The sequence below is a fragment of the Rhinopithecus roxellana genome, chromosome 2 (genome assembly GCF_007565055.1).
Source record: "Rhinopithecus roxellana isolate Shanxi Qingling chromosome 2, ASM756505v1, whole genome shotgun sequence".
Lineage (NCBI taxonomy): Eukaryota > Metazoa > Chordata > Mammalia > Primates > Cercopithecidae > Rhinopithecus > Rhinopithecus roxellana.
The window spans coordinates 143074637-143094449 of record NC_044550.1 but is presented as its reverse complement, the minus strand read 5'-3'; the positions used below and the strand labels follow the sequence as shown (position 1 = coordinate 143094449).

At 40.5% G+C, this 19813-nt stretch overlaps 1 protein-coding gene across 1 annotated transcript in view; it reads right to left on the bottom strand.

Annotated features, from left to right (window-relative positions):
* Positions 1 to 3765: 3765 nt before the first annotated feature.
* The window catches only part of UBE2K (ubiquitin conjugating enzyme E2 K), an 85451-nt gene continuing 69403 nt past the window's right edge, over positions 3766 to 19813 (bottom strand). Inside the window, exons 5-7 of the mRNA XM_010384547.2 lie at positions 12285 to 12384; positions 8760 to 8888; positions 3766 to 8203 (exon numbers count right to left, since the gene is read on the bottom strand). Of these exons, the coding sequence (XP_010382849.1) occupies positions 8129 to 8203; positions 8760 to 8888; positions 12285 to 12384 (304 nt within the window). The 3' untranslated portion in view covers positions 3766 to 8128. The remainder of the gene's footprint in view (positions 8204 to 8759; positions 8889 to 12284; positions 12385 to 19813) is intronic.

The following is a 19813-nucleotide window of genomic DNA, read 5'->3' as shown; positions in this document are numbered from 1 at the left end:
CCTGTGCCCAAGCAATCCCATCGCCTCAGCCCTCCAAGTAGCTGGGACTAAGGTGCACGCCATCCCACCTGGCTCTTTTATTTATTTATTTATTTTTTTTGAGACGGAGTCTCGCTCTGTCGCCCAGGCTGGAGTGTAGTGGCCGGATCTCAGCTCACTGCAAGCTCCGCCTCCCGGGTTCACGCTATTCTCCTGCCTCAGCCTCCCGAGTAGCTGGGACTACAGGCGCCCGCCACCTCGCCCGGCTAGTTTTCTGTATTTTTTAGTAGAGACGGGGTTTCACCGTGTTAGCCAGGATGGTCTCCATCTCCTGACCTCGTGATCCGCCCGTCTCGGCCTCCCAAAGTGGTGGGATTACAGGCTTGAGCCACCGCGCACGGCCACACCTGGCTCTTTTAATAAACTCTTGTAGAGAAAAGGTCTCACTGTTTTGCCCAGGCTGGTCTTGACCTCCTCAGCTCAAGGGAGCTGCCCCCTCGGCCTCCCGAAGTGTTGGGATTACAGGCATGAACCACCGTGCCTGGGCCAGTAGCAAGAGTTTTGGTTTCAGGAAGTTTGAAACCTAGTTTGGTCAGGTTACGCTTTGTTGAGTTCTGGTGAGTTGTATATACTATTTCTTCAGTTGTAAAAAGACTATAATAAGAAAAGTACTGATATATTCAACCACACCAAATCTTCACTTAAACACAAATCCCCATTACTGTCACCTTCATATGAACTTTTTTCTTTTTTTTAGACAGGGTCTTGTTCTGTCGCCCCAGCAGGAGTGCAGTGGTGCCCTCACAGCTCACTGTAGCTTTGACCTCCCACCTCAGTCTCCATAGTAGCTGGACTACAGGTGTGGTCCACTATGCCCAGCTAATTTCTAAAATATTTTTAGAGATGAGGTCTCATTACGTTGCCCAGGTTGGTCTCAAATTCTTGGGCTCAAGCAATCCTCCCACCTCAGTCTCCCAAAGTACTGGGATTACAGGTGTGAACCCACCATGCCCAACCATGTGAGTATTTTTGAAGAGAATACTTATATTTGCCATGAGTAGTGTGAACCTTTCATATATATGAATGGTTTTATATATACATATATATATACACATATAGTTTTTTCTTTTTTTTTTTTTTTGTTTGAGACAGAGTTTGAGCACTTTATTTAGTGATCTGGAGGTAACCTAAAAACAAAAATCCATTATTTAAAAACTGTTCTGTGTACTAGTAGTCGAGTTTCGTAGACAATCAGTTTTTTTCACTATGAATTTTTTTTTTTTTTTTTTTTTTTTTTGAGACGGAGTCTCTCTCTGTCACCCGGGCTGGAGTGCTGTGGCTGGATCTCAGCTCACTGCAAGCTCCGCCTCCCGGGTTTACGCCATTCTCCTGCCTCAGCCTCCCGAGTAGCTGGGACTACAGGGGCCGCTACCTCGCCCGGCTCGTTTTTTGTATTTTTTAGTAGAGACGGGATTTCACTGTGTTAGCCAGGATGGTCTCGATCTCCTGACCTCGTGATCCGCCCGCCTCGGCCTCCCAAAGTGCTGGGATTACAGGCTTGAGCCACCGCGCCCGGCCCACTATGAACTCTTACTACTGACTTTTAAAAAGCAATGTTTATTTGGAATAACAGTATTTTTTTGAGATGGAGTTTCGCTCTTGTTGCCTAGCTGTTGCCCAGGCTGGAGTGCAATGGCGCGATCTCAGCTCACTGCAGCCTCTGCCTCCCGGGTAGCTGGGATTACAGGCGTCTTCTACCATACCTGGCTAATTTTTAAATTTTTAGTAGAGACAGGGTTTCATCATGTTGGCCAGGCTGGTGTAAAACTCCCGACCTCAGGTGATTCCCCCAGCCTCCCAAAGTGTTGGGATTACAGGCGTGATCAGGTGTTAGCGATTGCGCCTGGCCTAATACTTTTTTTTTTTTTTTTTGAGACAGTGTCTTGCCCCGTCGCCCAGGCTGAAATGCAACGGTGCAATCTCAGCTCACCGTAACCTCCGCCTCCTGGATTCAAGCGATTCTCCTGTCTCAGCCTCCAGAGTAGCTGGGATTATAGGTGCGTGCCACCATGCCCAGCTAATTTTTGTTTTGTATGTTTAGTAGAGATGGTTTTACCTGGTCTCAAACTCCTGACCTTATGGTCCACCCAGCTCGGCCTCCCAAAGTGCTGGGATTACAGGCATGAGTCGCCATACCTGGCCAGGAATAATTTTTTTTTTTTTTTTTTAATTTTATCTGGAGGCAGGGTCTTGTTCAGTTGCCCATTCTCATGTGCAGTGGTGGATCATGGCTCACTGCAGCCTCCAATTTGGACTTAAGTGATCCTCCCTCCTTAGCCTCCCAAAGTGCTGGGATTACAGTCGTGAGCCACCACACCGGTGAAGAAAATCAACCATCCTCCAGCTAATAATCACCTCAGCAATTATCCTGAATTAGTGTCATTTTGCAAATTTTGCCATGACTTTATCTGATAACCTTAAGTTATCCTTAGTAACTTTCATATTATCCACTAAAAAAACTAATTCACTGATGATCAAAACAAGTACCAAATTTCTGATGCTCTTTAAATTTGACTATTGTCAGGGATGAGAGCTCCTTAAATTCTCACTGTTGCCCAGGCTGGAGTTCAGTGGTGCAATTTTGGCTCACTGCAACCTCCGCTTCCCGGGTTCAAGCACTCTCCTGCCTCAGCTTCCAGAGCAGCTGGGATTACAGGCATGCACCACCATGCCCAGCTAATTTTTATGTTTTTAGTAGGGATGAGATTTAACCATGTTGGCCAGGCTGTCTCAGATGATCCACCTGCCTCTGCCTCCCAAAGTGTTGAGATTACAGGTGTAATCCTGTAATTCAAGGCCACCATACCCAGCCTTGAATTCTCTTTGCTATCCTAGATTTTTAGTACCTAAAGACCCAGTCTTGCTCCACAAAAAGAACACTTTACATTGGTATTCCAGGTCAGGAGGAATTCCATTTCCTGGCAAAGAAACCTATAGGCCTGCTGTTAGTTGGTTACAAATACCATAAAGACAAAATCAGTTTTGCCATGTAAAATAATTTGTTCAAACCCTGACAAAGTGTCTTCTAATTATCAGCATTTATGGAGGAAGGGGCAATCTACAGATAATAACCAATCAATGGACCTTTGAAACAGACATAACAAAAAATAGCTACTTTGCCAAACAAGAACAATTTTCAAACAAGGTATCCTCTTGGTGGTTTCAGATTAGGAACAGAGTAATCGTTTCATAGTTAAGCCAAAATTTAGTGTTAGAATTATATTAACGTCTATACAAATATATTAAGTACTTTTATAGCTACATCAACCATTTAATTTGATCTTCACAAACATGCTACAAAGTACTGGGATATCTTACCTAGATGAGGAAACTGAGGCTCAGAAAAGTCCAGGTTCTCTGCTCTTGAGTAAAAGCTGGGATTAAACCCTGGACTTTCTGAAACAATTCAGTCTTTTTGATAGTACCATGCAACATTTCCAGAAAGCATATACGGAAATAGAATACAAAGTATTACTTAACTAACTCTTAATTACTCTACATTTTGGATTAGAACCTAAGCAAGTATGTTCTACTTTTAGTAAGTTTAATTAGAACTGAATTTCAATGTTTTTAAATTCAAAGATCTGATACAACTTACTGCGTTTATATGTCAATCCCTACGAAATTTGTGAAGGAGAAATATCTGCCTAGTTCTTATTCTTACTTAGAGTAAGACTTAATTGCTTGTCCACAGATGAGTACCCAGAAATAAGATATAAACCATTTTCAGGGGAAAACATGCATGCATTTATTTTTAAGAATTCCCAATAAGGGGGGAAAAATTCAACATCTTTAAAAATGTGTTTATTTTTTAAAAAATCAGTTGTGTACAAAAGTGTTTCGTAGTTTTTAATTCTCAAGACAAATACCCCAACCCTCCACCCACAGCCCACCCTGCTTCAATGGTATTTCTGGTGACCCACCCATTTTCCCCTTACAGGAAGTTAACGGCTCAGAATAGACCCTCCTACAGAATTTATCATCACTAACAGATTGTTTAGAATAGAGATCTAGAGAAGCTAACAAGCAAGGTTCCCTATAATGGCAGTAGACTTCCAGCAGACACCACAACAAAGCACCATCAATTGCTGAAAGCTAAAAAATAGATATTATTTTCAATAATATTTCATTTTCTATTGGAAAAGTTTTTTAAATTACATTAAATAAGTCTCTTTCCCCCCAAAGAAATAGTCTAGCTTTTATTATGATGCCTGTAAAAAGTAGGTAACAGCAAGCAGACAAGGATCGTTAACAGCACAGTGTAATGATTTCTATCCACTCACACCTAGAATCAAACTGACAAACTGTGCCACACCTGATTATATATAGCAGCATGGTTGAAATAACCAAGCAAAAGGTGACACATTCAAGACTCCATTTAGGTGATTGCAAGTTCATGAGGGTAGATCAGTCCAATGAAGCAGTAACAGAACAAATGGGACAAGGGAGATAGTAACAGTCCCCTACCCCTATGCCACAAGATCTTTGATCTATATTGCAGCAGTGCAAATAGAACGTGTGACATAATATGTAGACACTGAAGAAAAGTCACACTTGGGAATAAAGGCTATTTATCAGTAAATACTTCAAGTTGCCTTCTTCCCAGTGACAGCAACTGGCTGATGGTAAGCATTTACTTTAAACTGGTACTAAAAAGAATGGAAACGTAATTTTAAAATCAATGGTTTGTACCCTGGAATTGAAATTCCTTGAACTAGAAAAAGCGATTAATACAACATTATTTTGTAGAAGTCCATGAAATAAAGTTAACTGTAAACAGACGGCTTCCTTTTTCATATCTAAACATTGTTTCCCTCTACATACCAGAAGGTATACCTGGCTCCAGCTGTTGCCTACCCCAATCCATCTTAAATCTTTAAAACAACAACAAAAATTCATAATTTCCTATTTTGCTACATAGGATTGTAAAACATTACCATACACCTACTGCACAGTTTTAAAAGCTCAAATCAGGCATACACTTATGCCCAAGATCTGCTTTTCACATTGGTAAACTTATTAAGCAGCCTCAACAGTAATACAGTATGCTGCATTCTGTAGTGCATAAATAAGCAAAATCCGTTTAAACTGCCAATTCTTTCTTACAGATACTTAAAAAGAATTATTTTGCATAGTTTTATGTGCCACCAACAATCATAAATGTGTATAACTTCTAAAAAATGAAAAACAATCATTCTTTCATTTCATAGATTATTCTCTTCAAAAGCAAAATACAAAATCCAAACATTTATATATCCTTGAACGTGTTATAAGGATATAAGTTAAGTAAATCATAGTTTTAATTCCAAACATTTCGGGGTGCCAACTCAGAGCATCTAATTCAGTACCTAGTCCCTCAAATATTTATATACCACTGAATACTTATTTGGGTCCACTAACTGCCATTCATTCATTCATTCATTCATCAGTACTGAAATACTATACAGCTAATTATTTCTTCTTTTAAAAGAGGCACATACTCAGGAAACAGGCCTGATTACAACAAAAGCCTACTGGAGTATCAATGACTTCTAACAAATCAGCCTGCCCTAAATGGGATTTCACTGGATTTTTTTTTTTAACATAATTTTTGAGACTTTTAAAACTGACAAACGGAGCCAACTCAAAAATATTAAGAATTACAAAAATAATTTCCACCAGGGTACTTTTCCCCTAGGCCTGATTTTTTAGTGTCTTTTTTCCAAACATATTTAAGAACAGAGGAAAAAAGTAATTGCTTTAGTTTCTATGTTTGGGTAACTAAATCTACCCACAGACAAGAGAATAACAAAAGCAAACAGTACAGTGGGAAATATACCAGAAAGGAAAAAAAAGATCATCACATTAAATGTAAATGAGGTAAATTTTTATAATAAAGAATCTTTTATGAAGATGTCTCAAACCAAATGTTGTACTTTCCAATTTCTTGGGCACTGGGGATGTTGAAGTGTAGTCAGATGAGCATATAACCCTATAGGGCTCATGTGCATAAAAATCAAAGCAGGATATAGCTGCCTCCAAGAGCATGTACGTATGTATGTAATGCCTGACCTTTAGAAACCTCTGAGCTCTCTCACCTTTGTCTAACCACAGGACAATTAAATATACCCTGATAATACAGGCAAAAAATAAACTGGGTAGATGTGTCTGATATTTTTAAACCCAAATTCTACGAATACTACCAAGTTGCCCTCCACTTAAAAAAAGTAATTCTAACCAATAATGGAGAAAAACCATCCACATTCTCACACAATCCCACCTTACTTCAAAATATAAAGTACAAGGTTTCAGGTATTTAAAATAAATAAAGAAAAATCTTGTTTCCTTTGGCATCTTTAGAAAATAAACTACAACAATAAAAAGAGGTGGTTGTATAAAGACATGCTTAAGCAAACATATGGGGAAAAAACAGCAACTTGTGTTTAGTATGCAATATCAACTATAAGAGTTTACTGTTAATTAGGAAAGCCTTACAAATTTTTGGAAGAACCTTCACATCTTTAACATTATAATATATTTAATAATGGTTCTTTTATTGCTTCTAGTATCAAGATTATTGAGAAGTCAAATGAAGTTATGCTGACGTTATGATTCAAAAATTATCTTCCAAACACTTAATGATTATAATTTAAGATAAATAACACTTAAAGAAAGCAAACCTTTTATAATATGACTTTCAATATACAGCCTTACTTTAATTCAGTCTGATTCCATTACATTTTTGTTATTTTGTATTGGTCCTAAAAATTTTAAAAGAATTGTATTTCTATATATAGAACTGCCTGCATAAATCCACTTCAACCTTCATAAAATGGTCACATTAGTGTTTGATCTTGCAAAACTAATAATTTTCAAACTTTTGAACTTAGAATGAAATGAAAATTTAATACAAATAGTCTGACTATGTACAAGAGAAGGTAAAGTTTCAATTCTCATATTATCAGAAACATCATAAAGAAAGCTAGATTTATAACACACTTCTATTCCTATGTGCATCTGAAGTATGTACAATAAAACACCAACACAGCTTTCATGTGTCAATAGGGGAAGTGCAAGCAAGAATGACTTGAAGTATCCAATAAAGCAATCGCTATAGACCCCAAAATCAGGCTAAAAACTACTGGAAACAGCTGACTGCATCCTTGCCAGTTCTCAAAGAAAAATTTCATTGTTTAAAAAACAGGTGTCAAATTCACTGAAAAACTAAGTTGGGTTCTTTCATTAAACCTGGGAATAATGTAACACCAAGTATTTACTATTTTTGCAGGAGAAATAAAATTGGCAGTTCCATTTTTACATTACTTAGGAAAAATTTAAGAGTGTTTGAAGAACTGGGACAAAACATTCCAAACCTACTGACCTAAAAATGAAGCAAGGGATACATACTGTCCTTCAGCACATTTCCCCACCAAATACAGAGAAATTTACCATTAGAATATTAGCTGTGTGTGGCAAGGTGGGGGTGGGGAATGGGGTGGGAAGGGGGGAAACAGACACTATGTCCCAGTCTGTTGACAAGGACAAAAAGGCTCTGAATACGTCACCATCTTCAATTCTGAATAAATTTCATATTTAAGAATTCTCAAATGCTTAAAATGGTGGTCTTTTCAGCTACCCATCCTAAGAAGTCAAGTACAAGCATGCAAGTAAATTCACAGGCACAGAGGATCCATGTTAAAAACAGTTAAGGTAGCTGTGATGCAACACCAACAATTTGAATGGCCCTGACACACTCAAAGTATTATCTTAATTATTCAACAAAATCCTGAAGCAAACTCTTGCTAGTCTTGGTACACTGCTAAACACTAAAGTAGCATGTTTCTTCCATGGTTTTATCTTAGCTCAAGGAATTTTTACACTATTAAGAAAAAAAAATTAAAGTATTTCCCCTTTTTAAATTTACACAGACGTTTAATTAGCTTTATTTACAGAGCAGGGATTTTTTTTTTTCAGTCTCCAATGGTGCCTAGATAACATCATTAGGCAAGAATGCCAGTTTAAAAGAAATCTATGCAGAATCCTAAAAATAACAGATGTTGGTGCTCCTCAAGAAGAGGCAAGCTTGACTATATCAGCAGCTCTCTATGCCTCAGTTACTCAGAAGCAATTCTGTTGCAGTCTCTACATCCCATGATTTTGAAGACAAGGCCACTATTACTGCATTCTGTAGAGAAGAAAAGGGGACAAGAAATTAAATCTCAAGGAAACATTTAAACAATACTGAATCATTCCCTCTTTATATTGGGAATTAACACCTTGTTTCTTTTCTGAAGTTGATTTACATTTGCAGTGCATGAAAAGCTTCTAAAATCAATGACAGTAATCAGTAAAAATAAAAAAAATCACTGATTTTGAAAACAGAAAGTATGTTTACCAAAACTAGATTTTCTCTTATTTTCCTTTTTTTTTTTTTTGAGACAGGGTCTTGCTCTATCACCGAGGCTGGAGTGCAGTGGCGTGACTATCGCTCACTGCAGCCTCGACCTCCTGACCTCCTGGGCCCAAGGGATTCTCTCACCTCAGCCTTCAGAGTAGCTGGGATTACAGGCACTCACCACCACGTCCAGCTAATTTTTGGACGGTTTCGCCTATTGGCTTTCGCCCATGTTGCTCAGGCTGCGAATTTCTCTTAATTTTCTAAACCACTTTTGTCAGTCAAGAATTTGCAATAATTTAAAATCAATCAACATATCAAAATCAACATGCCCTTATGTACTTACCCTATCAAAGCCCATAGCACATAGGTTTTCTATTTTTTTGGTGTATTCTGGACTAGAAACTGGTGCTCCAGCATACACATGTGCCCAAAGTCGAGCTGTCTGTTTGAACATTTCGGGATTTTGTTTGTACTATATGGGGGGGAAAAAATTGATTGACATGACATTACAGTTATAATATTTGATATGGTATTTCAGCTCTTAATTGCCTACAACCCTACTTTTTCCAAATAAAACAAATCTACATTTAAAATGTGATTCACTTCGCATTATAGACAACCTATGTCACTCAAGAAAAGACCACTTAACCTGAAGCTATGACTCACAATGTGTTGACATTATAAAGACAAGTAACATTAATCTACTTTAATCTCCAAATTCAACAGATATAACTAGCAAAAGACTAAAATTAGATTAAGTGAGGTATTAAGAGATGTTCCAAATACTGTAGAGCAGCAAACATTATACAACTGAACACAGATTACTAGCTTATAAAAATATGTGGACATTAGAATAATTTTTTTTTTTGAGACGGAGTCTCGCTCTGTCACCCGGGCTGGAGTGCAGTGACCGGATCTCAGCTCACTGCAAGCTCCGTCCCCCGGGTTTACGCCATTCTCCTGCCTCAGCCTCCTGAGTAGCTGGGACTACAGGTGCCCGCCACCTCGCCAGGCTAGTTTTTTGTATTTTTTAGTAGAGATGGGGTTTCACCATGTTAGCCAGGATGGTCTTGATCTCCTGACCTCATGATCCACCCGTCTCGGCCTCCCAAAGTGCTGGGATTACAGGCTTGAGCCACCACGCCCGGCCGACATTAGAATAATTTTTTACAATGTGACCAGCTTTTGTATTACCCACAGCCCAGACTAGAATACAACTAGATTCTTCTGTTTTCTTACAGCTGCATTAGTGTACAGTGATTTATGGAAACCTCACATGCAAAGATCTAACTTATTACATAACTTGAGATGATCATAAACTCACAATAAGAGTAATTTTATTAAAAGACTTCCCATATGCATTGGAAAGAGGTAAATTTATCAAATACTTTGGAACCACCATTACTTAGTAAAGCAAAGTATAAATTACTAACGATTCAATTCACTTTAATATTTCTTTTAAAAGTACTTTATATATTTAAGTCTATTACATATTAAAATGATAAATCTACTTTCTACCACTGATTCATCACAAGAAAATAAGTCAAATTATTGAACTATCTTAGGAGCTAAAAGAAACCCTTGAGTCTAACCTCAGCCTGTAAGGCTTAGAGTTCAACAGGAAAGCAAAGCTAGAATATAAGCCATGCTTTTAACAACCAAATATGAATAAATAGCACATATATAAAACATGGGAAATCCGAATTGGAAGTACTCTGAGGCAAATAACAGAATATACTGAGACAAGGATATATACATAAAGCAAGGAGTAAACAGATCTTCAAGGGAAAAGAAGATAACACATAAATTAAAATCTTATAGGTTAAAGAAGTTTGCCAAGAGGAAGTTTCCTCAGGCAGAGGAAATATGGCAGATTGGATACAATATGTAAAAACGAATGCAATGCTTGAAAAAGCAAGAGTTTGAAGAAAAGAATTTAGGAAATAAAGCTAGGTTTGCAGAGAGTTCAGATCATGGAAAAACTCTACAAACTAAAGAATTTGGACTCAAGTAGGTGACAGTAGAGCTACTAACAAGTTTTTGTTAGTGAAGTAAGATTTGCACTTTATAAAGCTACCTGATAGCAACGTAGAAAACGGAGAAAGGAAGAAAGAGGTTGAGAAAAGATCTATCAGAGCAGTTGAAAAGAATTTTTAAAAAGTGACCTGCGGCAATCAGAGTAATTATGTAAATATAGTGACAGAATGATACAGGGAATGGTTATCAACAGGAGCAAAGGAGACAGAGAAAAACTCCAAAGGCTGCGAATTGGGTGGTTAACCATACGAATGAATGTTCCTTAGATACCTGAGTGTAACACTGCCAAAACTGAACGCAGTATCATAAATCCTGCGAACCTATCATTCTATGATACCATCACCTATCAATTTAAACACCAGGCTCTTGCGAGAGAGGGCAAGCCTAGGAGAGAGGGCAAGCCTACACATTTCATCAATGTATGGGTGGTAACATCAGTATAGATATGATCATCCAAGTGTGAATGTGTACAGAAAGTAAAGGTAACAAGGTCAGAACTGAGGAACTACATTTAAGAAAGACGAGTAGGAAGGGAAATAATTGTGGGAACTAACAAAGAACAGCTATGAAGTGAGGAAGAAAAGTGGGTAATATCTTAGAAATCAAGAGAAGAAAAACTAAGGTTAAAAAAAAAAAAAGAATGTTCATTATATTCCAATTGCTTAGAGTAGGTGTTGGCAAACTTTTTGTTTTTTGAGAAAGGGTTCCGTTCTGTCACCCAGGCTGCAGTGCAATGACGTGATCTCAGCTCATTGCAACCTCTGCCTCCCAGGTTCAAGCGATTCTCCCACTTCAGCCTCTCAGGTAGCTGGGACTACAGGTGCGTCCCACCACGCCGGGCTAGTTTTGTGTTTTGTAGTAGAGATAGGGTTTCACCACGTTGGTCAGGCTGGTCTGGAACTCCTGACCTCAAGTGATCCACCCACCTCGGCCTCCCAGAGTGCTGGGATTACAGGCATGAGCCACTGCACCTGGCCAGCAAACTGTTTCTTAACGGGTCAGATACTAATAACTTAGGTCCAGTCTCTGATGTAATTATTTGTTTTTTTTTTTTTTTTTGAAACGGAGTCTCGCTCTGTCCACCAGGCTGGAGTGCAGTGGCTGGAGTGCAGTGGCGCGTTCTCGGCTCACTGCAAGATCCACCTCCTGGGTTCAAGCCATTCTCCCGCCTCAGCCTCCCGGGTAGCTGGGACTACAGGCGCCTGCCACCGCGCCCGGCTAATCTTTTGTATTTTTAGTAGAGACGGGGTTTTACCGTGGTCTCGATCTCCTGACCTTGTGATCCGCCCGCCTCGGCCTCCCAAAGTGCTGGGATTACAGGCGTGAGCCACCGTGCCCGGCCTCTGATGTAATTATTAAACTCAGCCACTGTAGCTAGAAAGTGAAATGAAAAATATTTATTCCATTCAACAAATTACCAGGTCATTGGAAACTGTGCCATGCCACGTCAGTGCCATGATAGGAGGTGATTAAAATTATTAGCAGGAGGGATCATCCTTCCTGAATGGAAGGATAAAAAGATGGATACATACACCAGCATTAATCCTAGAATCTAGATGATAGGAATATGGGTGTTCACTGTGTAATTCTTTTGACTTTATGTGTTTGAAAATACTTATGTTAGGAAAATAGCATCTATATCCAATTAAACTAGATGTTAAAAGTCTATTAAGTTTTCACTATTACACCTGACAAAATAATCCTACAAGAAAGAAAACCATTTCAAAATTTAGTTTCAATAGAGTATGCTCATGTGTTAATGTGCAAACCATTAAAGCGGTTAAAGACTCATACATAATGTAAGGAAGTCTTTCAAAAGCAGCCATCTTACCTGATTTGCTACTACAGCATCCTGTGGATCATCTGGTTCTGCAGCTGCCAATAGTGCTTGCAATGACAATAATACCGTGCGAAGAGTCATTGCAGCTGCCCTAAAATTCAAAAGATGAAAATATCCCAATTAAGAGGGCTCTGCAGGCAAAAGCAATTAAGTACTTTCTTAACAAAAATTAAAAAACTGTGGAGCTAAAAGTTACTTAGATCTTTATCTTAATTATACAGTTAAGTCACAGACATTTATAATTATGTATCTGCCTATCATTTATTTTCTTCCTTACTTTACAATTTGCCTATTTCTTTTTTCTTTTTTTTCTGAGACAGGGTCTCACTCTGCCGCTCAGGCTGGAGTGGGCAGTGGCACTATCTTGTCTCACTGCGACCTCTGCCTCCTGAGTTCAAGCAATTCTCCTGCCTCAGCCTCCCGAGTAGCTGGAACTCCAGGCACACACCACCACACCCAGCATTTTTTTGTTTGTTTTTTCCTTTTTTCGTAAAGACAGGGTTTTGCCATGTTGCCTAGGCTGGTATCGAACTTCTGAGCTCAGGTGATCAGTCCACCTTGGCCTCCCAAAGGTCACGGATTACAGATGTGAGTTACTACACTCGGCCAGTTTTTCTATTTCTTAAGACAACTCAAATTCTGAACTGTCCTTGTTTTTCTTGTTGCCAAGATCCTTCTTGTTAGTTTTATTCACTCATTTTCTATCCATTTCTCTAAACACAAAGTTAAAGTGATAAATCATTAGTACCAATAGCTTGTGAGACTTTCTTTCAATGGCACTCTAAACACAAGATACTATGAAGCAAATATATTTTTTCTTTCTTTTTTTTTTCTTGAGATGGAGTCTCACTCTGTTGCTGAGGGTGGAGTGCAGTGGTGCGATCTCGGCTCACCGGAACCTCTGCCTCCCTGGTTCAAGCAATTCTCCTGCCTCAGCCTCCAAGTAGCTGGGACTAGAGGCACATGCAACCACGCCCAGCTAATTTTTTGTAGTTTTAGTAGAACAGGGTTTCACCGTGAGAGACAGGATGGTCTTGATCTCCTGACCTCGTGATCCGCCCGCCTCAGCCTCCCAAAGTGCTGGGATTACAGGCTTGAGCCACCGTGCTTGGCCATATTTTCAAGAAAATATGAAATCATTCCATTACATTTTGAAATAGGACAACATTTTTGGCTTAAACTACATCACTTATGATTCTAAATGCATTTATAAGGAAAGTATCTTTATAAAGCTAATATTTGTCTAAAAAATAGTATCTACTTGTCTAGTAGTAATTCTTGGCATTTCTGTTAAAAAGTTGTTTCACTGGCCAGGCTCAGTGGCTCATGCCTGTAATCCCAACACTTTGGGAGGCCGGGGTGGGCAGTCATCTGAGGTCAAGAGTTCGAGATCAGCCTAGCCAACATGGTGAAACCTCATCTCAACAAAAAATGCAAAAATTAGCTAGGCATGGTGGCATGTACCTATAATCCCAGCTACTCAGGTGGCTGAGGCAGGAGAATTGCTTGAGCTCGCGAGGTGGAGGTTGCAGTGAGCCAAAATCACGCCATTGCACTCTAGCCTGGGCGACAGAGCGAGACTTCATCTAAAAAAAAAAGTTGCTTCACCAATTAATAGAGGTATGTATAAATACAATGTGGACATATTAAAAATGTTGCATGTAAAGAGAATGACCATTTTTACCATGCAAATTAGATCATTTTTTTTTTTCTTTTTTGAGATAGGGCCTCACACCGCCTAGGCTAAAGTGCAGTAGAGCACAATCACAGTTCACTGTAGCCTTGACCTCTTTGGCTCAGGTGATTCTCATACCTCAGCCTCCTGAGTAGCTGGGACCACAGGCACATGCCAACACGCCCAGCTAATTAAAAACAATTTTTTTTTTGTAGAGACAGGGTTTCACAATGTTACCCAGGCTGGTCTCGAACTCCTGAGCTCAAGCAATCCTCCCACCTCAGCCTCTGAAAGTGCTGGGATTATACGTGTGAGCCACAACAACTGGCCAGTTACTCTAAACCAGCCTTTTTCAACTGGGTTCCTGATTTGAACCACAGAATAGAAAAGATTAGTGACTGTTCTCTCAATTTTCCCAAGTTTGGTACATAAATAGTATTTCCCTAGATGTCTACAATAAAAGTTAATTTAGGCTGGGTGCAGTGGCTCATGCCTGTAATCCCAGCACTTAGGAAGGCCGAGGCAGGCAGATCACTTGAGGCCAGGAGTTTGAGACTAGCCTGGGCAACATGGCGAAACGCAGACTCTGCTAAAATTACAAAAATTAGCCAGATGTGGTGGCACATGCTTGTAATCCCAGTTACTTGAGGGGCTGAGGCAGGAATCGCTTGAACCTGGTAGGCAAAGGTTATATGAGTCCAGATGGCACCACTGTACTCCAGCATGCGGGACAGAGCCAGATTCTGTCTCCCACACCTCCACCCCTAGCCAAAAAGTTAAGTTATTGCCACCAACCAACAATGGATGTCTTAAGGCAATGATCTCACAGTGTTGTTCATCCAACCAGCAGCATCAGCATCCCTTGGGAAGTTATCTCTATCCCAGAGCTACTGAATCAAAAACTCCAGGGTTGTTTTAACAGGTACTGCAGGTGATTCTGATGCACATTAATACTTGGCAAATACTGTTAATTAGGGTGGGCATGGTGGCTTATGTCTGTAATCCCAATACTTTGGAAGGCTGAGGCGGGCAGATCACCTAAACTAGAGGTCAGGATCTCGAGACCTACCTGGGCAACATGGCGAAATTCCGTCTCTACTAAATATACAAAAATTTTCTGGGCATGGTAGTGCACACCTCTAATCCCAGCTATTCGGGAGGCTGAGGTTGCAGCGAGCTGAGATCATGCCACTGCACTCCAGCCTGGGTAATAGAGTGATACTCTATTAAAAATAAATAAAATAAAACAAACCAAAATGAGATACTACCTAGCACTCGTTAGAATGGTTATTATAAAAACGATGAACAAGTGTTGCTGATGGATGTAAGGGAAAGGAAACCCCTGCACACTGCTGGTGGGAATGCAAATTAGTACAACCATTATGGAACACAGTATGGAGTCTTCTCAAAAAAATTAAAAATAGGGCCAGGCGTGGTGGTTCATGCCTGTAATCCCAGTACTTCGAGAGGCTGAGGCAGGCAGATCGCTTGAACCCAGGGGTTTGAGACCAGCCTGGGCAAGATGGCAAAACCCCATCTCTTTAAAATTGACAGTATTATTTTCTTTTAAGACATGAATCAAGGCCGGGCGCAGTGGCTCAAGCCTGTAATTCCAGCACTTTGGGAGGCCGAGACGGGGGGATCATGAGGTCAGGAGATCGAGACCATCCTGGCTAACACGGTGAAACCCCGTCTCTACTAAAAAATACAAAAAACTAGCCGGGTGAGGTGGCGGGCGCTTGTAGTCCCAGCTACTTGGGAGGCTGAGGCAGGAGAATGGCATAAACCCGGGAGGCGGAGCTTGCAGTGAGCTGAGATCCGGCCACTGCACTCCAGCCTAGACGACACAGCGAGACTCCGTCTCAAAAAAAAAAAAAAAAAAGACATGAATCAAAACGAAAAGCCAAACTCAATCCTCAAACGTTCATTCTTGTCTTTCAACTCGTCTTTTTTTTTTCTTTTGGAGATGGTGTCTCACTCTGTCCCTCAGACTGGAGTGCAGTGGCGCAATCTTGGCTCACTGCAACCTCTGCCTCCCAGGTTCAAGCAATTCTTACAACACTTGAGTGCACTACTTAATTTTCCAATGGACTTTCTAAGCAACTTAATTTTGAAATCCATGGTGTTGCCTGAAACAAAATCTTATGTTATATAATTTTTAATAAAATTATTTAAAGGAAATTTACCTGAATAGCAAAGAAAAGTTTTCACTCAAAGGAAGTATTTAATACTAAGGCAATTATTAAACTCATACTTATTTTAATTTGAAATAAAAACATAAAGGCATGTAAAAGAAAAGCGTCCAAATCTTGCAAGTCCTTCATACTATCACATAGGTAGTCTAACAAATATCTCAACAAGGCAAAACACTTTTCTTGAAAACTGATAATCTCGGGCCGGGTATGGTGGCTCACGCCTGTAATGCCAGCACTTTGGGAGGCCAAGGTGGGCGGATCGCGAGGTCAGGAAATCGAGACCATCCTGGCTAACATGGTGAAACTCCGTCTCTACTAAAATACAAAAAAAATTAGCCGGGCGTGGTGGCAGTTGCCTGTAGTACCAGGTACTCTGGAGACTGAGGAAGGAGAATGGCATGAACCTGGGAGGCAGAGCTTGCAGTGAGCCAAGATCGCACCACTGCACTCCAGCCTGTGCAACAGAGCCAAACTCCATCTCAAAAAAAAAAAAAAAAAAAAAAAAAAACAAAGAAAACTGATAATCTCTCAAATTAACAAAGTTGGACCCTTACCTTATTATACCATATATAAAAATTAACTCAAAATGGATCAAAAACCTAAATGTAAGAGCTAGGAAGCAAAAACATAGGGGAAAACTTCATGACACTGAATTTGGCAATGATTCCTTGGATATGACATCAAAGGTAGAAGAAACCAAAGAAAAAAATAAGGGAATATGCACGACAACTTTATCAAAGTTAAAAACTCCTGGCCGGGGTGCAGTGGCTCACACCTGTAATCCCTGCACTTCGGGAGACTGAGGCAGGTGGATCACCTGAGGTCAGGAGTTCGAGACCAGGCTGGCCAACATGGTGAAACACCATCTCTATTAAAAACACAAAATTAGCCAGGCATGGTGGTGCATGTTTGTAATCCCAGCTACTTGGGAAGCTGAGGCAGGAGAACTGCTTGAACACCCAGGAGGCAGAGGCTGCAGTAAGCCGAGATCATGTCACTACACTCCAGCCTGGGCGACAAAGCAAGACTCTATCTCAAAAAAAAAAAAAGAAAGAAAGAAAATAATAAAAATTAAAAATAAAAATAAACACTCCTGTGAAGCTGGTGTGGTGGCACACACCTGTAGTCCCAGCCACGTGGGAGGCTGAGGTGGGAGGATCACTGGAGCCCAAGAGTTCGGCACCAGCTTGGGCAACATAGTAAGACCCCACTACTTAAAACAAAAAAGCTTCTGTGTTTCAGGAGAAAATATTTCCAAATCATTTATCTGGTGAGGGCTTAATATCCATAATACATAAAGAACTCCTACAACTCAGTAACAACAAAAAACAAACCTGGTTAAAAAATCAACAAGGGATGTGAACAGACGTTTCTCCAAAGAAGATATATAAAGTGTCAACACATGAAAAGATGTTCAACACCATTAATCATTAGGGAAATGCAAATCGAAACCACAATGACCTATCATTTCATATCCATTAGAATGGCTACCATTAAAAAAAAAGTAATTGTTAGCCAGGTTGTGGAGAAATGGAACTCTTGTGCACTACTTGTGGGAATGTAAAATGGCGAAAACTCCATGAGAAACAGTACGGCAGTCCCTCAAAACAAAAAACAAAAAAAAAAAAAACAAAAAAAACCACAGTTACTATATAATCCAGCAATTCCACTTATGGGTATACACCCAAAAGAACTGAAAGCAGGAACTGGAGTAGGTATTAATATATGCATGTTCATAACAATATTATTCACAACAGCCAGAAGGCAGAAGCAACTTAAGGTTTCCATGGATGGATGAATGGATCAACAAAATGTTTGGCTTTTGTATACGTATATGTGTATGTGTGTATATATATATCCTGACCTCAGGTGATCCATCTGCCTCAATCTCCCAAAGTGTTGGGGTTACAGGCGAGAGCTACCACGCCCAGCCTACTTACTTATTTATTTGAGACAGAGTCTCCTTCTGTTGCCCAGGCTGAAGTGCAGTGGCACAATCTCGGCTCACTGCAACCTCTGCCTCCCAGGTTCAAGCAATTCTCCCTAGTATCTGGGACTAATGTCACATGCTACCACGCCTGGCTAACTTTTTTGTATTTTTGGTAAAGACAGGATTTCACCATATTGGTCAGGCTGGTCTGGAACTCCTGACCTCAGGTGATCCATTCACCTCGGCCTCCCAAAGTGCTGGGATTATATGCGTGAGCCACCATGCCCGGCCCTGCTTATTTGAGACAGGGTCTCATGGTCACTTAGGCTGGAATGCAGTGGTGTGATCACAGGTCCCTGTTGCCTCAACCTCAACCTCCTGAGCTTAAGTGATCCTCCAACCTCAGCCTCCCACGTAGCTGGGACTACAGACTCATGCCACCATACCTGGCTAATTTTTGTATTTTTTGTAGAGGTGGAATTTCGCCATGTTGCCCAGGCTAGTCTTGAACTCCTGGGCTCAAGCAATCCACCCGCCTTGGCCTCCCAAAGTGCTGGGATTACAGGCATGAGCCACCATGCCTGGCCTAGTAAATTTTATGCTGTGTACTTTACAAAAATTTTCTGGAAAACTTTTAAGTAGGCCAGACGCAGTGGCTCACACCTGTAATCCTAGCACTTTGGGAGGCTGAAGCAGGCAGATCACGAGGTCAGGAGACTGAGACCATCCTGGCTAACACTGTGAAACCCTGTCTCTACTAAAAATACAAAAAATTAGCCTGGAGTGGTGGCGGGCGCCTGTAGTCCCAGCTAGTAGGGAGACTGAGGCAAGAGAATGGCGTGAGCCCAGGAGGCGGAGCTTGCAGTGTGCCACTGCACTCCAGCCTGGGCGACAGAACGAGACTGTCTCAAACAAAGAAACAAAAATTTAAGTAATAAGTTCTTGCCTTAGAGACTCAAAAATCCTTATTATAAATACTGTCTATTTCCTCTATTTGCACTGTCTTCCTATTGTGAAGATACAGTCTACTACAGACTCTAGATTACCATTGCAAGAATCAGAAACTTGAATGCAGAGGAGGTTAAAGAAAAAGAATCAGCCGAGGGCAGTGGCTCATGCCTGTAATCCCAGCACTTTGGGAAGCTAAGACAGGGGGACTGCTTGAGCACCAGCCAGCATGGGCAACATGGCGAGACCCATCTCTATAAAAAATAATTTTAAAAAATTAGCCAGGCATGGTGGTGTGCACCCGTAATAGGCTGAGGTGGGAAGAATGCTTGGGGCCTGGAAGGTCAAGGCTGCAGTGAGCTGTGATTGTGTCACTGCACTCTAGCCTAGGCAACAGAGCAAAACCGTGTCTGGCAGGGGCACACACACACAAAAAAAAAGGCAGTTTGCTCTCAAAACCCTCAAAATTGAAAAAAATCTAGAGCTATAAATTTAGATATAATTCATAACAATGTCAAAGAGAAAAAGTTGTCACTTTTCTGCATGATTGAATTTTCACAGAATGTGTGAACACAGCTCACTGCAGCTCTGACTTCCAAGGCTCAAGTGATTTTCTCACCTTAGACTACAGGCACGGAACACCACGCCCAGCCAATTTTAAAACTTTTTGTACAGACAGGGTCTTGCCACATTGCCAGTGCTGGTCTCAAACACCTGAGCTCAAGAAATCCTCCTGCCTTGGCCTCCCAAATGCTAGGATTACAGGTTTGAG